Source organism: Homarus americanus, unplaced genomic scaffold, assembly GCF_018991925.1.
Source record: "Homarus americanus isolate GMGI-L3 unplaced genomic scaffold, GMGI_Hamer_2.0 scaffold58499, whole genome shotgun sequence".
NCBI classification, from domain to species: Eukaryota; Metazoa; Arthropoda; class Malacostraca; order Decapoda; family Nephropidae; genus Homarus; species Homarus americanus.
This window is the reverse complement of record NW_024739292.1, coordinates 2217-28187: the sequence shown is the minus strand read 5'-3', so window position 1 is coordinate 28187 and position 25971 is coordinate 2217. Positions and strand designations below refer to the sequence as shown.

Genomic DNA, 25971 nt, shown 5'->3' with positions numbered 1-25971 from the left:
GAAGACTGACAGAAGTTCCGTGTAATAAGTCGACGCCTTTAACCGTGAGGGCTAAAAATATTGTATTTACATAAACTTCCTATTTGACCAACTTCGTACCCAAGATATTTCCAACCACATTTTTTTTCTTATCAAAGGATAATGAAAACCAGAGGGACTATTATGTGTGAACTGAAAATTTACTCCAGTGTTTTGATAATCGGTTAACTAGTTAGAGCAGCGATCACAGTGTAAAGAAACAAACCCTCCTGAAGGTGTCTGTGAATTTCATTAGCTTCAGTGACCAGTGTCATGTTGTTCCCGTTAGTGACAACATACCTCGAATCGTGTGTGTGTGTGTGTGTGTGTGTGTGTGTGTCTTGTGTGACGAAGGTGTTACTGCGTCAGGAATTATTGCCCTGTGGTGTTTGGGATGGTCGGTAACATCTGCCCTGTTGGTGCTGCGGGTTATCCGTACGATATAAAGTGAAGCCTCCATATAACGGATTTCTCACTTCATATAACGGACTTCTCTCTCCATATAACGGACTTCTCTCTCCATATAATCTGTTAGCTGGAGGGAGAGGGGTTCACATCTAACGGACCCTCGAGTGAACCGTGTAGGGGACAAATTAACGGAAGTGTAGGTGAGAATCCAACCCCCAGGTAGAGAGGGACAGAGGCAACATAATGAAAGCGACACGCTGGATTCTGGGTACCTCTTCTGGAAAGTGTGTGTGTGTGTGTGTGTGTGTGTGTGTGTGTGTGTGTGTGTGTGTGTGTGTGTTTTAGTCCACATACAGTATACAAGTTGAAAGCCATAACTGTCGCAACAGAAGCATCAGAGATCACAGGAATGACCTAAGCCTAGTTTTAAGGACGTCGCAGTGAGGAACTAGACTGTTCCATGGAGGAGCTGTGTGTAGTGTGAATCAGTAGTGTGTGTGGCGCACAAGTTGTCGTCTGATGATGGGAGAGTTGGGATGGCCAGAATTATAGTAACCTGTTAAACAATGTTCCAAACTAGGTCATGTCAAGCTCAGTCGGAGTTTCCCTGTGTTGCTTACTGGCCAAAAGTGCTAACAGGATAACTCGAGGCCAGGAAGGAGGGCTTCTGACGATGGTTGAGAGGACGTATTCGATGTTTGAGGGCAGTCCTGAAACACCCACTCCCTCCCATCCCACATAAATGAAGAGTGTCACTGCTGGCAAATAGCTTGAGAATGTCCGTATGTTCGTCGTATAAATTGCATGTGAATGTAATTACGGAATGGAGGGACACACACACACACACTAGACATTCTTGGACGTTTGTGTTAATGATACCTTTATAGTGCAAGCATAACATTATAACATTAATATAGAAGGAAAAAAATGATATATAGTCTTTCCTTTGTCAATGTGTACTGTAGTTTGTTTACTGTAGTGTGTTTGTAAGCTGTGTGTCTGTGTGTGTGTGTGTGGTGATCCTTCCTATAGTCTGTACTAACGCTCATGTCTGTCTGTTTGCCTGTCCTGTCTATCCTCTGTTCTATATCCTTATCTCCTTACTTTATCCTCGTCTGCTCCTCATCCACATCTTTCATCATGACTTTTTTTTTTCAGGTTTCATTATCTATCAATCTATCTACCTCTCTCACACCCACCTTCTATCATAACCTGTCTTAGCATTCTTCCTTGTACCTATCTCATTTGTCTCCCATTTCCTTCTTTATTACATTATTTGTTCTCTCTCTCTCTGTGTTGTTCTGTCTTCTCTGATGAGTGCTGTTGCTGCTCCTGCTATTCGTCCTTGCTTCGTTAAACATACGATTCCTTCGCCTTTAAATATCAATGGTTTACAGTAGCTTACGTTATGTTATTTGACCTAGACTGTGATGACCTCTGACCTATGCTGTGACCCCCGACCTATGCTGTGACTCCTGACCTGGCTATACCCTGACCCCTGATCTAGCTATACTGTGACCCCTGAACTAGCTATACTGTGACCCCTGAACTAGCTATACTGTGACCCCTGACCCAGCTATACCCTGACTCCTGACCTAGCTATACCCTGACTCCTGACCTAGCTATACCCTGACTCCTGACCTAGCTATACCCTGATACCTGACTAGCTATACCCTGACTCCTGACCTAGCTATACCCTGACTCCTGACCTAGCTATACCCTGACACCTGACCTAGCTATACAGTGACCCCCGATCTAGCTATACCTTGACTCCTGACCTAACTAGACCGTGACGCCTGACCTAACCTACCTTGACCCCTGACCTACACTTCCCATCTCATCTTGCAGACTTCGAGCTGACGCCCTGCAACGGGGACGAGCCCTTGGTGAACCCTGCCACTGGGCGAGACTTCTACTGCGGGAAGGGGCCTGACACAGAGAACTGCCCCACCGGTTCCTACTGCCATTGGACTCTCTCCTTCGCCAAGTGCTGCCCTCTACATCAAGGTACACACACACACACAGACACACACACATTTACTGACCACTGTCTATTTATTCATCCCGTGAGACAGTGGCCACCATACCGTCCCCTCATGTTCCACTGTCAGTCGCTGGTCATAATATCTACACGTGATCACTTTATTCTGTTTACAATGAAGATTTAAGTGAAAACTATTATTAAAGCTAAGTGATAGGAAATATGTGTTGATGGATGTATAATTAAGAGTGAGGGGAATATAGACTTAGAAGTTAGTTTGTATAAATTTGTGTCTTGATTCATAGATCATTCACATTATGATAATTTTACCTGAACTTGATAAAAAATATCATATAGATCTGAGAGTCTGGGGTGTCTGCAGCTACTGATCTGTGATTTTTGTCTCTATAGAGGAGAATAAGACGGAAGCAGGCCCCTCATGCCAACAGGCCCCCTATGGTTGCTGCCCTGACCGTAGGACCGATGCCCTGGGACCAAACTATGCCGGTTGTCCTTCTATCTGCCAATGCCACAAGGTCAGTGAAGGAGTTTTGATGACTATTAGGAAAATCATGTGATAATTTTGTATATCAATTCACCACTTATCAACAAATCAGCTTACTAGCCTCTTAACACTTGGTCTGTTCTGTGTTTCTTTGTTATGAACTTTATTGTATGGTGTTATGGTGGAATTTAAAGTGATAATTTGTGACTAATGGTCTCTATAGCTCGGTGCCCGGGAAGAGACATGCGACCCTGTAACCAACCAGTGCCGGTGTAAGCCTGGGGTGGGCGGCACCAAGTGTGACCGCTGTGAGCCTGGCTTCTGGGGTCTTCCTAGAATCCAGAGAGGCAGCAAGGGATGTCTACGTGAGTATTCCAGCAAGTGATTTTGGGATTTCTTTTATAGGTGATAATTGGTGTATTATAGGTGCCTGCTGTTAGCTCATGGCGTCACCAAGATAAACATCAGGAGATAGGATCTACAGTCTAACTTTGTTTGCACATACTCCTTATCCTGTGTAAATTATACAGCAGAGTAAGAATAGTTAGTGTAGTTAGATTTATATATTTTTAAATGCTTAATACAAATTACAGTATAATTATTAGTGTGGATCCATCTGGTATTTACCTGCACTTGATATTGTTCTTATTTATAGATATTAGTGTGAACAGTTATATTTAATAAGTTAACAGTGAAGAAAGGTCATTGTATGCTGGATATATTATATAGTGTATATAGTTTAGAATAATCAGATGCACAGGTTAACAATAATATTCATACTTTTATAATATTTGAGATATAATTATGTGATGTCACTGATGTGTAATTCTGTTCTGTATTAATTAAATCATGCAGTTAGTGCAAGAGGTAACCATTAGCCTTGATACTCGCACCTAAATTATTTACAACTCGGGCAGTTATCATTACAGTGTTTCATTAAATGTAATGACAGTTCATAACCTGGTGTAATGACCCAGACATGTTTGTGCTCACCTGTTTCACCATTAGCTATCCTGGCAGTTGGTGACCACAGGTGGCTGGTGTGTGTGTGTGTGTGTGCGTTGGGTGGCAGTAAATTCTTACCTCTGGTTACCTGTGTTCGTTATTACCTGTAAGCAGCCACCTGGTAGCTTCTAGTAACCTGCCATAATCATTAATTACCCTGTAACTATCTGTAATATATTTTACCTACATGTAACCATATTCACAGCATGTGGCTGCTCTCTGTTTGGTTCTGTGCGTGATGACTGCGAACAGATGACAGGGCAGTGTGTGTGTAAACCAGGGATCCGGGGTAAGAAATGCAATGGATGCCCTGATGGCTTAGTGCTGGGCCCCAAAGGATGTCGGCACCACAGTGAGACCACACCCCCACCCCGCTCCTGTGCCGAACTGGAGTGTTACTTTGGTGCTCGCTGCCAGGAACACAACGGTCATGCAGATTGTAAGGTAAAGTGACGGGGATTCTTCCATCACTATACCTCAATGCCACTCCGTTTTTTTTTTTTTTTACAGGTACATAGTCTCCCAGTTCATCACTAATTGTCAGTTAACATACAAACCTTCATTACTGTCAGGTATATTATACACAAACATAAGTAAAATTATAGTTATATATATTTACTTTACACACACAGTTCATTTTTTTTGTGAAAGCAGTTGATTAGGCAGGGAAGAATATTGTACACTGGTTGTATTAATGTGTGTTAACTCTCACTCAGGGGGAACATGATATTAAGAGCCTTTCAAAATCTTAGTCGTGATATGGAAATTTTGAGACCATAAACTTTCAACCATACATACTTATTAGTCTACAGGATCACGGTTGGGAATTTCAAAAGTATAGACGCCAACAGGCAGTCACTATGGTAGGATATAATTTGGTGTCATGAATAAAATAGATCTCATTTTTTTGTGGACTAGGGGCACCCAATACAGTACTATAACATTCTCTATACGAAACTTCTACAATATGTTCCAACCCTCTTAAAACGACTGTATGCAATTTCTCCTTAATTCCTATATTATTTTGGTCCATTTAGTGCCAAGTTAATCCTCCCCCCCCAAAAAAAATATCCCACACCCAATCCCAGGCGAGTTAATTTGTCGTATTAAATTCCTGGTGTTTTGTTTACGTCGATGACCAGCAGAAAAAAGTAAATATCCTCTTTATCGCTACAAGTGTCTATAACATTAATAACATGAAATAATTGAAGCAAACTATTGTATTAGCGATTTAAACAGTTAGGTCGTTTACATACTTGTATTAGAAATGTGAAGTTCTGTAAAACTGTACATCTGCCTATGAACACTTATACTGTATAATGGCTCGTGTTTACTTCTTCATTTATTAATTGTTTCTCTTTATTCTCATACCGCCCAAAATTTAAGCCTTTCAAATTTTTCGACCGAAATATACTTTTCTCTCAGAATTGGAGTTTAAGTACAATCAGTAATAATCAGAATAAATTATAAAAATTTCGACATTTCGACCACAGATCTTTAATCTGCACGTCGAGGACGACCTATACTAGGATTTTGAGCAAATTAATTTTGCTCAAAATCTCAGTAAAGGTTGTCGTTGACCTGCTGATTAAGGATCTGTGGTCGAATTGTTGAATTTTTTATTTATTCTGATTATTACATGTCCTCATATTAATCTCATAATTAATTATCAAAGCTTCATAATCTATGATACAATTAAGACAGGTTGTTGAACTGGCCCTTAACCGCTGATTCTTGATAAGGCAATGGGGCTGGAACGTGGGTTTTTAGTAGCATAAACCCAACTGTCTTCTCTTAATTTATAAGGAAATATATTATGTACAGTTCCAAGTGTATATCACCGTAACTTAACCACTGTAGCTATGAGTGTTAAATGAGGAGGGAGGCTATCTTAAATAGCTCTGCTAAGTACGTCCTGACGATGTGAGAGTTGAGTGAGAATGGGTAGGGACCCGTCGAGGGAGAACGGAAATATATCCGACGTCCTCCCTCGAGGGAAGACGGAACCGTCCACGATGGCTCTCAATAACGTCTTCCTCTCGTCAGGGTTATCAAACTACTGCCTGCAATATGTGGCCAGAGAGCCGGTTACTTAATCCTTAGCTCAGCACCAAGTGACGTGACTTCCCGTGGGCACACCTTATCATGTTATCTGAACATGCTACCTCGTAGCTAGTGGAAAGTTACAGGGGGTGATGGAGTATATAAAACTAATGTACTACCCCACATTTATATAAAAACTAAGGGGCCAATACATCGTCCTTGACATGCTGATTAAGAATCTGTGGTAGAATTTTTTAAATTTTGATAATTAATAGTCTTAATTGTTTCATAGATTATGAAGTTTTGTTAATTAATTATGGAATTGATATGAGGACATGTAATAATCGGAATAAATTATCAACATTTTAACAATTCGACCACAGATCCTTAAACTGCATCTCTAGGACCACCTATACTGGGATTTTGAGCAATTTTTTTTTTACCCCAAAAATTGTGAACCCAGATCATTAACTAGCATTTAAAGGACGATTTTTGTATGAAATTTAAACAATCTATTTTTTTATGTCACATGCCAAAACACAAGACATTAGAGTAAGTGTCTCTTAAATGATAAAGTTAGCTAATATTACTGAGAAAATGTATTTAAAGGTAATTTAAAACTTACAGGCAGCGTAACTGACGGGTTAGAATTTGAGTACTGTAGTTAGTGTTAATGAGCCTTGAAAAAATTAGATACCCTGTACTGTGCTTTTAGAATGTCTAACCGTTAGATATTCTAAAAGTACAGTACAGGGTATCTAATTTTTTCAAGGCTCATTAACACTAACTACAGTGCTCAAATTTTAAGTTTTTGTAAGTGCTGTAGTTCCTTAACCATCATGTAACGGAGTCCTGTACTGTACCTTTGTATGAAATTTTAACAAAATTTATTTTTGTCAGATGCCGAAACCAGGGTTGGTTGATTTAAATATCTAATTTAAATAAAGCTGTAAATTGAATTATAAAAAATTACTTATTTAAAAAAAATGCAGCTTATATTCGTCAAAATAGGGTACATTATAAGCAGTGTATAGATATGGTTAATGACATTTTCATTGCTAATTATATACTCGCCAACTATGGGTTTCCGAGGTGCGATTTTTGTGTTGTGTTATTTTGGAAGTACTTAATTAGTTAACCCTCTTAAATTCCAATTCAGAGAGAAAAGTATATTTCGCTTGAAAAATTACAAAGCCTTAACCTTGTACTTTTGGGTGTAAAAAAAAATAAAATTTGCTCAAAATCCCAGTTAATGAGCCTTGAATTATGCTGTGCCAGTAAGTTTTAATTAACCTTTATATACATTTTTTTCTGTGAAATAGATTAAATTTACCATTTAAACATGCTAGATTTCTGGCCTTATTATCTTGTATTTCAGCATGTGACACCGAAAAATATATTTTGTTAAAATTTTACACTAAGGTACTCCTTGATGTGCTGGTTAAGAATCTGGTTTCAAAATTTTGAAATTTGAGCCTTGAAATAATTAAGTACTTTTTAATTGCTTAAACTCCACACACACACACACACACACTGGCAATGTTAACACACTGTGACAGAACCTGACTCTTATACCCACTATGTAAACACTGACATCACCTCTGAACTCTCAATACTTGTACATAGGCAGTTCTTGTCGTGAGCTTCAGTGACCTTCTGCCCACAGTGTGAAGCGCAATGCCCTGAGGACTCATCAGCAGCGCCTACTGTCTGCGGCTCTGACGGGGAGACGTATGCCAGCGAGTGTCACCTGAGACTATTTGCATGTCACTACCAGAAGGATGTGGTGGTTGATGCCCTGGGTCCGTGTTCCCTACCAGGTGAGCACCATGCAGGAGGGACCACAGACACACCCCTCACCCTCGCTTTCTTGGGATCTTAAGTGTCTGAATCCTTGGCCATAATGTAAAATATGAGGAAGTTGATTAAACCTTCAAATGTTAAACCTTCCACTTTAATGGTCTAGTCAATGGAGTATTTAACCTGAATTGTAAAAAAATATCTTTGAGTAGATGTTAAGTGTAATGTGAAGAATTTTATCCTGTGATATATTTGGTGGAACTGACACTGTATCGTGGAACTTAACAATAAAAAAAATGCCAACATTGTAATTTTGAGTAAGATTGAAAAATTGCGAGTGGGTTATTTACCATTGTAAACCTTGGAAGATCCCAATTTGGTGAGAGGTGGGAGATGTAAGTGGGACGGGTAGGGAGGAGGGGATGAAATCAAGGGAGGGTGGGGAGAGCACGCCTGTGTCTGTGTCGTGCTGCGAACACCTGCACTATGCCCTCTTAGCCTCGCTCTGTCCCATTTTACGCACTTTTATCATTAAACAGGACACAGCTGGCGGGTTTCTGGCCCCATGGACACTGTGTGGGTCTGCCAGTGCACCGGGTGGGCCAGAAACTTCCGGGTGTGTGCCAAACATTGTCGATACTCAGGGAATGCCAGGAGTCTTATTGATGCTGCTGTCACATAGCTTCTTACCTCATCTTCATTATATAATTTTATTCTTACACTGTATTTCTGTAGTAAATAATTACAGTACTGAGAATTTCAAGGATACAACCAGTATTTAATATATTTCAGTTTGACTTCCTGATAAACAATAATGTTATCTCTTGCTTTTACTTAGTGGTTTGGATCATTTTCTGTGAATACCTTCAATGAAGTTGTTGGTCTACTGTAGATGTAGTCACTGCGGCTGGCATTCCCACTAAAGTGAATGATTTGACTATACTGTATATTGACACTGAAATTTTAAGTTCTGTAGCACGCAAAGTAAAATTCTATCTTCAGCATCTTTTTCACCGAAAATTAGGAGTTCTTAGTCTCTCGAAGTGTGCACCCCTTTCAACGTGACACAGGATGATAAAATGAAAATGACCACACAAGTCAATTTAGGTTTGACCATAAAGCTCATGTTTATATAAATAGTAAAACCACCAATCACCCTTACACTGGTACAAGCGTCCCACTGTCACCATCTCAGGAACCTCTTCATCATTATTTTTCAATTCTGTGTGACCAGTTTTCTTATGCAACCTTTTCACTTAGATCACTTGTAGTTGCTCACGTGGCTTCGTGTTTGCTACATGTTCCGATGTGTTCCCAGATATGGCAGTGTTGACGCTTGACAGTTACCTGTTTTGTGGACACCTGTGTTGCACCTTTGTTTTGCCCGAATGTTGCTAAGATTCCCACATGCGACGCAGCTCACACTTGATGATGCACTGTCTGTGAGGTGCTGACACTGTCTTCATGGTGGTGAAGTTGGTGACACTGTCTTCAGGGTGGTGAAGTTGGTGACACTGTCTTCAGGGTGGTGAAGTTGGTGACACTGTCTTCATGGTGGTGAAGTTGGTGACACTGTCTTCAGGGTGGTGAAGTTGGTGACACTGTCTTTAGGGTGGTGAAGTTGGTGACACTGTCTTCAATGTGGTGAAGTTGGTGACACTGTCTTCAATGTGGTGACACTGTCTTCAGGGTGGTGACACTGTCTTCAAGGTGGTGAAGGTGGTGAGTTGGCACTGTCTTCACACTGTCTTCAGGGTCACTGTCTTCAGGGTGGTGACACTGTCTTCAGAATTGGTGACAGTGACACTGTCTTCAGGGTGGTGAAGTTGGTGACACTGTCTTCAGGTGGTGACACTGTCTTCATGGTGAGTGTTGGTGACACTGTCTTCAGGGTGATTGGTGACACTGTCTTCAGGGTGGTGAAGTTGGTGACACTGTCTTCAGGTGGTGAAGTTGGTGACACTGTCTTCAGGTGGTGAAGTTGGTGGTCTTCAAGGTGAGTGACACTGTCTTCAGGTTGGTGAAGTTGGTGACACTGTCTTCAGGGTGTGGTGACACTGTCTTCAGGGTGCACACTGTCTTCAGGGTGTCTTCAAGTTGGTGACACTGTTTAAGTTGGTGACACTGTCTTCAGGTGGTGACACTGTCTTCGGTGAAGTTGGTGACACTGTCTTCAGTGACACTGTCTTCAGGGTGGTGACACTGTCTTCAGGGTGGTGACTGTTGTGGTGAGTTGGTGCACTGAGTTGGTGAAGTTGGTGACACTGTCTTCAGGAGTGGTGACACTGTCTTCAGAAGTTGGTGACACTGTCTTCAGGGTGGGTGACACTGTTTCAGGGTGGTGAAGTTGGTGACACTGTCTTCAATGTGGTGACACTGTCTTCATGGTGGTGAAGTTGAGGGTGGTGAAGTTGGTGACACTGTCTTCAAGGTGTGACACTTCTTCATGGTGGTGAAGTTGGTGACTGTCTTCAGGGTGGTGAAGTTGGTGACACTGTCTTCAATGTGGTGACACTGTCTTCACTGTCTTCAGTGGTGAAGTTGGTGACACTGTCTTCAATGTGACACTGTCTTCAGGGTGGTGAAGTTGGTGACACTGTCTTCAGGAGTGACACTGTCTTCACTGTCTTCAGGGTGGTGAAGTTGGTGACACACTGTCTTCAATGTGGACACTGTCTTCAGGGTGAGTGAAGTTGGTGACACTGTCTTCAGGGTGGTGAAGTTGGTGACACTGTCTTCAGGGTGGTGAAGTTGTGACACTGTCTTCAGCACTGTCTTCAGTGGGTGACACTGTCTTCAGGGTGGTGAGACACTGTCTTCAGGGTGGTGAAGGTGGTGACACTCTTGTCTTTCAGGGTGGTGACACTGTCACTGTCTTCAATGGTGGTGACACTGTCTTCCAGGGTTGGTGAAGTTGGTACACTGTCTTCAATGTGGTGACACTGTCTTCAGGGGTGGTGACACTGTCTTCCACTGGTGGTGACACTGTCTTCAGGGTGTGACACTGTCTTCAGGGTGGTGACACTGTCTTCAACACTGTCTGGTGGTTAAGTTGGTGACACTGTCTTCAGGGTGGTGAAGTTGGTGACACTGTCTTCAGGGTGGTGACACTGTCTTCAGGGTGGTGAAGTTGGTGACACTGTCTTCAGGGTGGTGACACTGTTTTCAGGGTGGTAAAGTTGGTGACACTGTCTTCAGGGTGGTGACACTGTCTTCAAGGTGGTGAGGTTGGTGACACTGTCTTCAAAGAACAGAGACATATCTAATCACTAGAGGGAATTTAGGTTACTCTCCTCAGTTTAGAGACACTGACTAAGATGGCGACACTTTCTGCAAGAGCTTGACACTTTTTCCACATGGTGACACAATCTTTACTTTGGTGAGACTGACTTTATGATGATTATGACTGTAACTTCAAGTCAGTAACAGTATATTACAGTCGGTAACTAGCACTATAATAAGTTCTTTAGACAATGGGGAGTGTAAAGAGTGGGGGAAAGGCAAAATAAGCCTTGGCACAGTATAGTACAGTATAGACTTTCATCTGCCTATTGCTGTCACTGTTGTTATCAGTTGGTGTTTACATTATTCCTAGATGGTCGGGGTTTGTTAAGAGTACACACAGCGACACCAACTAGGTACTAAAGATAAGAAGGAGGTCCTGACGAGCTCACCTTAGGCTGGGTTACCATCCTCAAATTGATCGGTGGAAGCACATTAACGCCTGCTCACAAAGGACAACATTATCATAGAGAATCTTGACAGTCACTGCCTGTACTGCAGACACACTCCCAAGTTCTTCTGTGGTGGCTCTGTGCTAGGAGTGGTGGCAGTGTCCTTGAGGTGAGTACTGTCCTGAAGGTGGTAGCACTCTCCTGGAGATGGTTGTCCTTGTCATCATGGTGGTGGTACTGTTCTCGAGAGGTTGGCTCTTCTTAAGGTGGTGGCATTGTCCTCGATATAATGACTTTGCTTTCTAGGGGTGGCATTGTTTTCTTTGTGATGGCACTTAAAGTAGAGAAATTGTCCTTGTGGTGTTGGCATTGTTCTCGATGTGGTGGTCCTGTGTTTGTAGAGGGAGTAGCATTGTTGTCAAATTGTAAAATGTCCTGGATCTGGTGTATATGTTCTCGAAATGGTGGCACTCTTGGAGATGGTAACATTCTTCTTCACGTGATGACACTGTCCTGGAGGTGGTGGTACTGCCATTGAGGTGATAGTCCTCAAAAGGGTGACACTGTCTTTGAAGAGGTGTCACTGCCCTCAAGGAGGTTTCACTTTCTTTAAAGGGTTGTCACTCCGAGGAGGTGTCATTTTCCTTGAATGGTGTCACTTTCTTTAAAAGGTTGATTGTACTAGAAGGGATAACTTTATCCTTAAAGGGTTGACATTGTCCTCATGGGGATGTAACTGTCCTTGCTGGGGTGACAGAGTCCTTGAAGAGGTGATACTGTCCCTATGACAGTACTACCCTCACAGACAGCAGATTCAAGTGTGGACTAACATCCCATGTGGCACTGCTCTTATGTGCCAACAACCTGATGTAGGCAACCAGTCTGATGGTGTGACGGAGTCCCCGCTGCGTCGCTCCACTGCCCCCCTGTCCACGGAGCCACACCGGGCGGAGACAGCGAAGGCCACGCGTCACCTGCTGCAGCCGGAGTATGTAGTGGGCAGTGGGACTGGCTCCAGCACCCACAGCCTCTCCAACAGCATCTTCAGTGTGCCGCCCACGCCTGTCACCATAGCCGCCTTCGGGCTGCTGGGCTCCATCTGTTACCGGGACAAGGACTGTTCCGTACCATACTCCCGCTGCAAGTCTTCCATCTGTACCTGCCGTGGTGGGTTCACGCAGAGCGCCGATCGTCAGACGTGTGTAGGTAAGTGTCCAGCTCTTCGCAAGGTAAGGTGCTACACTGCATGGCTCGCCTGCACCTGCACTATCTGTGTACTGTATCATTTATATTATTAAGTTTCGGTTGTAAGTCATATAATATTCATAGATAAATATAGTAATGTTTGTAATGCTATGTACTGTACTAAGAATATAGTATACAGTATTAAATTATGGTATAGGATGAAGTTGTATTGCTTGATATATTCTGCCTGTGCCCCTTGCTTATTTCTCATGGTGGTCCCCTCCCTCACCCCGGCAGTCAACACCCCAGGGAGGGAGGAGGTGGTGGGGGCATGTAGCCGTCAGCCCTGCCAGAGAGGAGGTACGTGTCGAGAATTACCCGACGGAAGCCACTCCTGCGACTGTCCCCCGAGAGCCACAGGTTCCCAGTGCGAGGAGGAGCTGCCACCACCCTATGAAATTCCTTCCTTTAGTGGGTCTTCCTACCTGGAGGTGAAGAAGATCAAGGCTTACAACAAAGTCCAGGTGAGTCATTCGGGCTTGGATCTAAGGTAGTGTTTTAAGCTCCTGTGGGAGAAACAGACACTTCCTGGTCAGATGATAGGTAGTAAGGTGTTATCAGTGATCCAGTATTAAGGGGACTCCCAACCTCATGTGAAGGTTACTTAAGACACCAACCAAACTTTTGTTGGATGTACTGTTGCACCTTCAGGGTAATGACATTGCAAAAGCACGAACACATTATCCAATCTTATTAAAGTACAGTTATAGATAGTACCTGTACTGTACAGTACAGTATTGATTTTCAGCAACATCATGAACAGAAACGAATCTAAAATGTTTTGCACAACTTGGCAATGTGTCATAAGCTGTTAGTGATATCTCTACTACCCGTATATTGTTTGAAGCATGTTGTGCTGTTGCATGAAAGAATCATATACTTTATATGTACTCTGTATATTAAAAGTTTACTCCTTTATTTTTACATTTTGCTTCAACATCCTGTCATAATTATATCAATAATTTAACGTCAAGTCTTAACCTCACATATTAGCTCCTTCTAATCATTATTATTAATACTGCAGCTGTGTTTAGCCCATTGTTTACATATCATCTACGATATTCACATGAAATAAATTGGAAACATTAAATTGTCCCATTTATATAAACATTTTAAAATTAAGTTGCCATTAAAAGCAGCAAGTGAAAGTCTCATCACTTCAATGAGAACATGTGTTTAGTTGTAGTCATTAAGAGAATACCAGTATAAAAATTCACTGAATAAAAATTTCTTGTGACAGTATAGACTTTTAACTCTTTCTCTTCTCTATATTCTAAGTATTTTCTGTATTGGTGTTTGTTTGGCCTGGTTTTCAGATGGTTACCATGAGTTAAGACAAAGACATATTTTAATGTAATGAAATTGTTGTTCAACCCGTCAGTGTTACTTTGGCAATATTACCCTAAGGTGTGGTGGTTGCATTGTTGCCACAGCTGTCAAAAAAGTTTTCCCCTCTCATATTCAACCTACTTACCTATACAGTGGTCCCTTGGTTAATGAGCACAATCCGTTCCAGCATGTTGCTCGTTAACCGAAAAACACGTTAACCGAAACCATTGTTTCAATGGGTTTTTGGGTAATTGGTTCCAGCTCACAGAAAATTACCTAAATTCAACAAAAAATGTAGAAAAGCACACTTACTTTGAGGTGTGTATGTAGAAGGCTCCTGGATGATGATGATGATGGGAATTAGAATGGGGATGGAGGAGAAGGGAGAAGAGAAGGCATTGGGGTGGAAGAGAAGTCACCCCATGGCACCATTTCACCCATAAAATTTTAGTTCTCTTGGTGTAATTTAAGATTATTTTCTTTAAATCAACACTGCACTGCATTATATATTGTCAATATGTAAAATAAATTTCAAAATGACCAATAATTTGCTTGGAAACACAGAAAAAAATCATTTAGTTGAAGAGAGTCTCAAGCAATATGTTACCTCCACTGAAAAGAGAGAGAGACTAACACCTGTTTGTGTGTTAACAGCCTGGGTGGCATGCCAGAAACTAGTTTCTTGACCTTCAATTATGTTCAATAATTGTTAAAATGACTAAAAAATATTAATATTAAACTTTTAAAATTTTTGAATAGTATAAACTTCTTGATATTTACTAAAATAGTAAGGAATTTAAGCCCTAAAACCGATTACTGTATTGGCGGACTAATACTACAGCTGGTGGACCACCAAATACAAGCGAAAACATGTTGAGGTCGGCTTGTAAAAAACTCGTTAATCGAGGGATTGCTCGTTAACCGAAGTTAAGAATCTTATGGAAGGTAACTCGTTAACCGAAATCTCGTTAACCGAGGCGCTCGTTAACCGAGGGATCACTGTACTAATACCATCTTCTGTGAATCTTGTGGTGGCCATTATTCTTTTCTTTTCTTCTTTTTCTCCTTTGTCCTCTTCACCACTGATCGACTCATTAGCCACTTGAATATGCAGTATACAGTAATATATACAGTACTCATTTATGACTTTCTATATAATAAACATGCTTCTAAATTTGTTTTGGGCCATTAGAAACAGTAGAGGTGGGCAAATATCAGGATTTAACAAAAATATGTTTCCTCATTTTCATGATAAAAACCTAGTTTTTGAAAGATAATGAGTTTTTTTTTAAACTTTAATGCCAGAAACGGATATCCTATTGTCATAGATGCAGTATACTGTACCAGTAAGTGAAATTCCCCTGTAAAAAAAACTTGAAAATATTATTTTCATTTTTCATTGCAAAGTTGCTTATTTAGAGAATGCCCAGGAACTCTTGTGATGCACTCAAAGGGTTAATTTGTATACACAAGTTTCATACATTACAGTGAAATGTTAACCTGTTAATTTATAATACACAAGTTTCATACATTACAGTGAAATGTTAATCTGTTAATTTATATTTGGTTCTTGGCACACCAGGTCGAGCTGGAGTTCCGAACCTTCACAGACAGTGGGATTCTGCTCTACAGCCAGCAGCAGAAGGATGGCTCTGGCGACTTCCTCTCACTGGCCCTCGTCAACGGGTTTGTTGAATTTCGATACAACTTAGGGTCAGGACCTGCCCTCATCCGCAGCCATGAACGGGTACAAATGAAGCGCTTCCATAGGGTATGTGATCAGGACTTTCCACTTCATAAATGGGGAGTTGCAGGGTAGTCCACTATCTGAAGACAGGAAGAGTAAGTAAAGAGTTTTGATCCTGCAAAATCTGGCACCTGAGTGATGGTTGAATCACAATGAACATTTCTGAGTATTCAAGCTCATTCAGTATTGTACTAAGGATACAAGATCCCATGTAACTTATTGGTCACCCTGGATCTTGTTTTACAACAAACTCTGTATTGTGTTGCACACATTCTCAAATTAATAATTATATGCTGTAGGATGTTTACCCATTCTTAATGCTTTTAGTTATATGGTTACACATGTGTCAAGAGTTAACATGATCCTATATGCTATAAGGTAGAGTATATATAATGTCCTTTCTCATTTTAAAAGATTTTGGTTACTGTCTTTTCACTTTAGAAGATTTGTGTGTTGAATCCTTTTACCATTATTATGATTCTTGCTAATTACATACACATATTTTTGTTAAGGATGTTCACTAGTAAGCCTTACCAATTTGAATGGCGCCTAGTAATTATACTTAACATACAGAATATTTAAATTTGTAACCACTTCATAAGATGCATGCCAGTTTTTCACACCTCTGCTAATTTCCCTACCCTCTGTCAATACACTGTAATATTAAAAAATTTCCCATGCCACTTGACAGTATTTTTGCCAGTGTATAAAATGATCATCAATTTCCCTTACCTCCTTACATGATAATAGTGTCCATAAAAGCTGAAGAATGTGCATTATAATTTCCCCATGAATGGTACCTAAAAATGTTGTGTACCTTTCAGAAACATGTGAACTATACTAACTCATGATTTGTATATGTGGTGCTCTGGTAATGGGACACTTCTAAGACATCTGTGATCTTTCAGGTGGTGGCCAAGAGGTACCAGCGAGATGGGATCCTGCAGCTGGATGAGTCTGAGGATGCTATTGGCAAGGCTCCAGGGAACCTTAAGAGCCTAGACCTGCGTGGCTCAACATACATTGGTTACGTCCCCACCAATGAGAGACGGTGAGACTGTTACTCTGGTCCTCATTGTGTTAGTAGTTCATTAAACACTTTTAATGTCATAAATATAATACAGATATACAGTACAGTGGGGTATGCTATAACGAATCTAATTGGTTCTAGAACCTTGTTCGTTATAGCATTCGTTCGTTATAGGATTAATCCGTTCCAGGCCCCCAAATACAACCACTTAACACTGAAAAATATAATATAAAATTGTAAAAATTGTAAAAAAGTGCATAAATATGCATCTAAACCCCTGAAATAAAGAATATCATTTAATATTTGTAATAAAAAAACAATAAATTAGAAAAAAAAAAAAATTAAATAATGTTTGTTGTAGGAGTTTAGTTCGTTATAGCATTCTCAATTTTATAGGTAAAACCGTTCGTTATAGGAATATTCGTAGTAGGATCCGTTCGTTATACCATACCCCACTGTACATTATATCTCTGAACCAAGTGATGAGTTTTCCGCTGACTAAAATGGAAAATTCTCACACACACATAATTACCACACCACACGATCACTTATTAACTGTTTTTTAAGGTCATTGCTAGTATCATAAAATTAGGATTTCACAAACAAAATGGTTTTACGAGATAATTTTTTTGTGTTTATTAATTCTGAATTTAAGATTGTGGAAACCGCTTCCTATGTATTGTATCTGACTTCATTGTTATTATCATCATCATCATCATCCTCATCACTGTTTAATGGTCATTCTTCAAGCTTGAGTGGGTTAGTTGTGGTTACCTGATGGCATGGTATCTCAGTTATGCTGGATGCCCTTCCTGTAGCAATCACATTTTTACAGAGTGGAAACTAGGCATTATGTGTAGGAATTCCAAGGGCTTTCTTAGCTGACAAGGCAGGCCATAGTCACTCCTCCTCCAAGATTACAGTACCCACCTCCCTGTCATTTAAATTAGTTGATTATGTTAGATCACAAAGTTAGTAGAATGCTGGAACCATTATTTGCTATAACATTTTAAATAAATATATCTGTATATGACAACTTGATCATCCTGCATGTATCGAGACAGCATTGTACTTTAAACTAATTTTCCAACACCTTTTTAACAATAATTATTCCTCCATCAGAGTGTGGGAGAACACAGGCACAGCAGAGGGCCTGGTTGGGTGCCTTCGTTCAGTGAGGATCAACGGACGACCACTAGACCTGATATGGCCGGGCTCCCCACATGTGGTGAGGGCAGAGCATGTGGGCGAATGTTCTGCCTCACCATGTGCCTCTCTCCCCTGCCTCAACCAGGGCTCCTGCAGACCTACTGATGATGGTCACTTTAAGTGTCTCTGCATACAGGGATATACTGGTTAGTAGCATTATGGGGAGGTAAGAGCCTTGGGGTGGCTAAGAATTCTCCATAGTACATGTAACAGTGTGCTGGGGAGTGTAGGATTATTGCTTCAGGCTCAACAGTTTGGTTCATTATAATTTAAATGTGAATTAAACATACTGTAGTTTAAATTAACATACAATACTGGTAAACATTGTTAACATCGTTATTGACTGGATCTTTGGCATCCTGTGTATTTCATTCTCGGTAACCAACATTGTTCTTAGGAAAATTTATCCCTGTTCTGATGATACTGTACTGTATACAGTACTGGTATGGGAAACTGGGCTTTATTCTGTCACTGTTCCAACCCAAGTCATGCCATGTGTCAGAAATTTTTGGTGTGATTAATATCATTTTGCTATGTTAGACTGATTGAAGGGCAAGATAAAACCTTTTACTTAGTATAGTTGGAGGACTCCACTTAAATCAGTCTAGATTACAGAATTATATACAGGAGGTCCCTGGCTTACGAACGCCCGCCAATTTGAATGGGGTTAAACTTGAAATGTACAGTATTTTATTTATCTTATGAATTAATTTTTAATTTCATTTACTGTATTTTATCATTCTATTTCTTCTTTTGTCTAAAATTAAGTGATTTTAGATATGATATAGTGGGATTTTAAACATTGTTTTGTATCAGGAACAGAACCTGTTTGTAACCCGGGAACCCCCTGTATTCTATAAGTGTGTCAATATAAATACTGTAATGTTAAGATAATCCTCATATTGCCTCGCTGATCCACTGTAGTGTGATCAAGCTCCAAAGTAAATTTTGTAGAAGTATATCTGCTTTTATTGTCTCTTCAAGTACAGGATGGGACCTGTAATTAATTTTACTTTTTCTTTTATTTTAAGTTGTGATCATAATATCACCATAAGAAACTGAGATTGTTGTGAACCTCAGCACTATGCAACCTTATATTGGCTTCTCAGACAAATTGAAGTTTTTTTTTTCTACCTAGTTTGAGGAGATATTTCTTACTTGTCTAAGGTGTTTGAGATGTCTAGGGTGAAACGGATAAAAGTAAAAAAGTAAAAAAGTGTACTATCGGTAACATGTAGGGAAAGTCTTATATATGAGAAGTCTCTACTGTATTTATTTCTTGCTATTTGAATGATTACAGTAGTACTGTATCTCACAATCATTCTCTCTCATTTTTCAATTCTGTGACTGTGTTGTCTTGTTGTCACAGGAGAGCGATGTGAGGTGCGTCTGGACCCGTGTGAGAGCCAACCATGTCAGGCGGGAGCCACTTGCATGTCCTTACCCTCCGAGGGCTTCCACTGCAGGTGTCCACCAGGCAGGACTGGAACCTTGTGTGACCAGAGTAAGTACACTATTTTCCACATCATGTTTCTACCACAGTGATGAGAGTTTATTTATGATGCTACTGCACAGATGTACCTGTACCTGAGAGGGTAAGTGGGACACATATGATGCAAATGGAGGCAGGCAAACAAGTTCAAAATATTTAGAACATTTTTAGGTTGCAGTACTGTATCTGATCCTGGGATACCAAAGTTGAAATATATATGATTATGTTTAGTGTAATATTTCATCACTTATACACTCACCATAAAAAGTTCTTGAATGCTCAAAGGGTCATACAATATGACAATATAAACGAGAAATCTGAACATTGCTCTCTGAAAAAGTTCTATTGCAAATTAAATTAATTTTTTTCATCTGTAAATAACTATAAAGACAAGCATCATATTTTATTATGAAATATTGAGAGTCACTTCACAGCCAGGCATACCAACCATTCGGAAATGACACGAGTCGTAGTGTTCATTATGAAATCTGTCGCGCCCGGCTATTTGAGAACATTTTTGTGGTGAGTGTACATTATATAGACAATAATACATGGAAAAATAACCTACAGCTGTGTGTTATACAGCTCTCTCTTGCAGATGCCAATGTACATTCCTGATGAATCAGCATCTGTTAACTATTGTTAACACCAGATATATTTAGATGATTTCATCTCACTTACCTTATCATGGCTGGTACTGCTGGGTGTTCCCTGACATACTGTATAGTAGTACACTTCCATCTCTTGTAGCCCTGCACTTTCTGAATGGTGGGAGATACCCTGGTAAATAAAATTATCCTGGTTATATCTTCATGGTCTGTATGACTCACTGGTCTCCATAATGTCAGGTTGTTGTGTGTTTACATATCCTTCAGTACCACAGTATTATTAATGAGACTTATGGCATTAATGTACTAACACTTCATTAGCCCAGTTTTGAATACAGGGGTACTGTTTTGTCCTCTTTGAAACCTTGAGGATTAGTAGAGTCAGTTTCTTAGATCCTGTGGGGTTTTGTTTTCTTTGGGTTAGTAGCATCACTTAAAGGCATACCATGAACGTTATTTACAGGTAGGTAACCTCTTACCCTTGTTGATGGAAGGGCCAGTATACTCCTTCAGTCTCTCCATCCTCCTGACTATCTTATGCTCTTTAGTTGAACATTTTGTATCGTGGGTTGTAATATATATACCCTGTATATATATATACTGTATAGTTTTAAACTCTTAATCATATCTGAGCTTCTTTCTCTATTCACATACTATAACATGATATGCTCACTGTTTTATCTTTTTACAGTGGACCGCACCCTCCGTGAGGTAGTCATCCCTGACTTTGACGGTGATGCCTACTTGGAACTCCCGACCCTGGAGAATGTGGGCAACTCACTAGCTTTGGAGATCTGGTTCCTCACCAGATCACCAGATGGTGTACTGCTCTACAATGGACAGATGGGTGGAGGAGGAGACTTCATTGCACTTAATCTTCGCAATGGACATGTCGAATTTTCGTACAACCTCGGTTCTGGTCTCGCAACTTTAGTGTGAGTAATGACCCATTTTATACGAGTATAATTTTTTAATAGTTCCCTTAGGATACCTTGATGCAGTCTTTTGATAAGTTGCATTATAGTCTCTATTTTAGACAATATTATTATACATCTATGGGGGGAGGGGATTATCGAGGGCATGAGAATGGGGCATGATGGTGATAAACTATCAAGCTCTTGTAAGTCCCAGTTGCTAGTCCTGCACCTTTAAAATTTCACCTTTAAGGAGTGTCCGGTGTTTACCACTTCCATGTCCGAGCGTTGTTATTCAGATTAATGAATGTCACAAAATTAGATCCGCTTCCCACACAGAATCACCAATTATAATGTGTTGTTTCAGATTCAGGCTGAAGTAAGTAGTGGGCCACTGGTGTAGGTGGTAAACTTCAGGTCAGAGTGAGCAACATGAACAAGCACAATTTGTTCCTGAACTTACTCTGGCACAAGTAACGTCTCTTTAGCCACTCTCAAGCTCTTGGTCTGGACCCGTGCTGCATATGGGCAGTGCTTGAGGCTAAAGATGTCTGGAATTTAATCTTGGGATAAAACGTTAAAATATCACAAGAGCAGTCAAGTAGTCAAAGCCAAGGATCATGTAATTTGAAGCTGCACGTTATACCAGATCTAACAAAACCTATTAGCATATGCTATGGTTCAAGAATAATACTTCTGTAGCTGTATTTACATAGCTTTTGCACTAACAATAACTTAACCTAGTTTCTTGAAATGTAAATTGATTTGAACTTATAAAAATGTGTGTCAGCAATTTCAGAATTATAAGTCTTCATGAATAGATGTATTAAGCTACAGACTTTACTGATTAATTATTCATGAATTAGCATGATAGGTAATGTCAAAGTTCAATGTTATATTTATTGTAAATTTGAAAAATAAAATAGAAACTATAAATTAGTATTAGATTGCAAATAAAATGTACAAATTTACAGCTACAGGAGGAGATAACCAAATATTTCCAGTGTATGAAGCAACTGTTTGTGGTAAAAAAGAAAAATGGTCACAGTTCATTTTTATCATTCTAGTTCTCTTCACAGTCTGTCACTTGCTAGTATATTTGTGTACAGTAGTTGAATGGTCCAACAGCCTTCATCAAATAGTTTTGCTGCATTCGTTGATCAAATCTCTGTATATAATGTTTATACAACCGGTATATACTGTATATATTTTTACTGACCAGATGTTAATTTTCTGTAGCAGCATTAAGTACAACAATATTGTAGTGTTGATTAAAATTCACAAGTACTGTAATAGCTCTCTGGTACTTTTTAAATTATTCTCTGCAAGTACCAGTTGTTCAGTAGAGATCGACCTATGATGCACACCGTACTTTCATTCATACAGTATACCACCCAGAGTAGCCAACACAGCTTCTCCCTAGTGCGGGTCCATGCCAGTCCTCGACCATCACATGTTCGAAGTTTTTACAATAAGCACGCCCCCAAACTATAGTTGTGATCACTAAACTTACTCTGTGTTCGAACATCTGCCAAGAGGACCCTATACTTTCTCTTCTTGAAGGCTGAATGCATTGGATTGATTTAATGGTACCATCACACACATTTTGCCGCCCTCACATTCACCACTGTCCTGTATACCACACACTAGATTATTGCTCGTGTTGAATTTATTCCTTTGATTTTTCTTAGTATTTCCTTTGTTTCTGCATTTTATTTCCTTTGGCAACTAATTTATATATTTTTTATGATTTAAGTTTTCACAAGCCTTTTATTTCCTAATAAGCTGTTTTATGTAAATCTTATTGGATATATTCCTTATTTTTTTCTTCTGTTTTTGCTTCATTTTAATCATTACCAGCTTGTACCTCAGTGTTGTCTTGTCCTGATGAAGATTATGAAGGTGATATCCATTTCTCAATCTCAGAAAAGAATACTGTCTCCACTCACATAATACCTTGCATGAAGAGTCAGTTCACTATTGGTCCGTATTTGCTCACTGTAAAAAAAAACATAGTACACGTATCTTTCATGGCAATACAGTACATCTCAGCATTAATGTCTACAGGAAGAAGAGCATTTAGTTGTTATCAGTTCTTATGCAGCAAGGAAGTTTTTATTCATATATTGTATACCCTTGAAGAAACTTACTAATAAAGATTGAGACATCAGTAGCTCCACTATTATAACAGTGAACACGTATTTCCAACCTAATGTTTATCACCTCACTGTGCCGACAGGAGCCCTAGCCGTGTGGCGCTGAATACATGGCATGTGGTACGTGTGAGGCGCAAGAAGAGACGTGGCATCCTTCGAGTCAATCAAGGCCGAAGAGTCATGGGCAAAAGTGGACCCAGGTTAAAAGAACTGAACCTCAACCAGCCACTCTATCTCGGAGGACTGGAGTAAGTATGACACAGTTTTGTGGAATGAGTGAGGAAAATTAATCTTTTATTTATTATCTTTCTTTCTAATGGGTTAAATGACAGATAACAAATACTGTAGATAAATTAAGTTTAAGTTTCAAGAGGAAGGCATAATAGGAGAATCTATTATTAATTTTCTTTGGAATATATGAGGTGAAAAAGGGAGTTCTTATCCATTATCGTTTTTTTTTTAAATTAGTAAACTGTTTCTGATGACTAATTTGGTTATATTTTTACTGAAGGCTGCTCTGTGTGTTTAATTTTGCACTGCAGGGACCTGTAATTTACATATGTTATGTTAATTTAAGGGATAATGGAAAAAATAGGCTAAGGAACTTTAACTCTAAATTTGTCCCTTTTTTTGACAAACAGTTATCTTAATTACCTTATTTTTTGCTAAAAATTATCCTGAAAAATATCTATTTTGAACAGAAAATCAAGTTGTTTATTATCCCCCCCCCCAAATTTTTTTTTTTAGTAAAACTGGATTATACTGTATTCCAGTATTCCATTCATACTTTGGAAAATTGATTATTGGTTTCTGATGTTCAAGTGTACTTCATTTGCATGTTACTAATTTTCATCAGCAAACCACACATCATCTGTGAACACAGACCATCTAGTTTATATTTTGTTGCTCCTTCAGGCATTAGTTTTCTTGCAGGTACTGTACTGTAACTCCACCATTCCTCCCTTTTTCTTTTCATTGTCATTTAATATAACTTCCAGTATTTCTCCTCAATGAATGCAGATATTTTCCCTCCTTTAGAATTTTACAAAGTTGTTCTCCTCATGCAGCAATTAAGAAAATATTTCCTCCTTTTAAAAAAAGAAATAAGATTTCCCTCCTTTAGGAGGAAAACCAGAAATTCTCTTTTCATAAATAAAATCGATATTACTCCTGTCTCAAAAAATAGCCAAAAAGCTCTCCTCTCCCTACCTCCTTTAAGAGCTAACAATTTCTTCACTTTTCTTTTTCTTTTACCTTTATCCTCTTTGCCACTGATGGCTAGTTAGCCACTTGGGCACTCGGTCATGTATCTGCTATGCTGGGCCGGATTTACATACTTGGGGGGCCCCAGGCCAAACTCATCAGTGGGCCCCTAAATTTATAAAAATGTTTGCATGTTTCAATAATCAATATAGTATTTATATATATATATACAGTGGAGTATGCTATAACGAATGGATCCTACTACGAATATTCCTATAACGAACGGTTTTACCTATAAAATTGAGAATGCTATAACGAACGCAACTCCTACAACGAACGCGGATGAATACGGGACTATTTCGCCTGGTGCATGAATATTGTTGTACCGCGACCCACAACAAGAGCGTCAGGCGCAATCTTTGTCTCATTGTGTAGCCAGTGCACCACTGTTATTGTTGAAATTTCGTCTTTTGATGTGGAAATTCGCATTATTTGTATAACTATTTTGTTATACAAGTACAGTATACAATTGTAACAACGAATCGTCCAAAGCGAGTGAGAAAGCTAATAACCCTTGAAACTAAGAAAGAAATTATAAAGAAACGTGAGAATGGAAGAAGCATTGCGAAACTTAGTGATGAACATGGGATGGCTAAATCGACTATATGTACGATTTTAAAGAATAAAGGGGAGTTAAAAACAGTGCAAGTGGCTAAGGGAATCTTTAGACTTAGCAAAGCAAGGTGTAATGTGATTGAAGAGATGGAAAATTTACTCTTAGTGTGGATAAAGGAGAAAGAAATGGCAGGTGGTAACATTAGTGAAGCTATAATTTGTGAGAAGGCCAGACAATTGTTTGAGGACCTTAAAGCCAAGACTCCCAGTGGAAGTGATAGTGCTGTGCCAGTGTTTAGGGGTACCTGCATGCTGAATAACACTAAGGTAAGATAAAGTACCGTATTTTTTACATTTTCCACAGAATTTTTTCAGTGTTAAGTGGTTGTATTTGGGGGCCTGGAACGGATTAATCCTATAACGAACGAATGCTATAACGAACGAGGTTCTGGAACCAATTACGTTCGTTATAGCATACTACTATTATATATATATGCTATTATACAAGGAAAAGAAGAAAAACACATAAAGTTCCCAAAGCGCTTTCGTGTATTCACATCTTCAGGGGTACGTGAATACTCACCCACGAAAAACTTTCGTGATTATCAACACACCAAATCACGCTTACACCTACAGTGATTTACTTCACATAACATAACATATAGGATTAATTGATGGAGTCGGGCCGATCCCCCAAGCTCCACTTTTGTGACACACAACTATGTTGTAGTAAAATTTTATCTTAACTTTATGATGGTATGAAAAACAAGTAATATAGAAAGAGGTTAGGTTAGGAAAGATAAAAGGTTAACATAGGAAAAATAAAGGTAAGGTTAGAAAACTAAAATTGGAAGTGTAACTTATGGTAGTAGAAAGATGGGTCGGCATACGGGATGGAGGGCTGGATTTCTCGAGGAGCAGAGGCAGATTACTGGCCCTCAGGGTGAATCACCGTACTAGGTGAATCATCATCTGTCACTTACAGTTGT

General features: G+C 39.6%; 1 protein-coding gene across 5 annotated transcripts in view; it reads left to right on the top strand.

Annotated features, from left to right (window-relative positions):
• The window catches only part of LOC121874460 (agrin-like), a gene marked incomplete at its 3' end in the record, with an annotated part of 53284 nt that extends 29871 nt beyond the window's left edge, over positions 1 to 23413 (top strand). For 3 of the 5 annotated variants that reach the window (XM_042378578.1, XM_042378575.1, XM_042378579.1), the window contains 14 exon segments: positions 2275 to 2433; positions 2819 to 2943; positions 3136 to 3277; positions 4123 to 4361; positions 7627 to 7780; positions 12308 to 12640; positions 12917 to 13143; positions 15591 to 15779; positions 16664 to 16806; positions 17908 to 18140; positions 19364 to 19498; positions 20786 to 21029; positions 21376 to 21387; positions 23248 to 23413. In XM_042378578.1, coding sequence (XP_042234512.1) covers positions 2275 to 2433; positions 2819 to 2943; positions 3136 to 3277; positions 4123 to 4361; positions 7627 to 7780; positions 12308 to 12640; positions 12917 to 13143; positions 15591 to 15779; positions 16664 to 16806; positions 17908 to 18140; positions 19364 to 19498; positions 20786 to 21029; positions 21376 to 21387; positions 23248 to 23413 — 2501 coding nt within the window. 5 annotated transcript variants of the gene reach the window in all.
• Positions 23414 to 25971: the final 2558 nt, after the last annotated feature.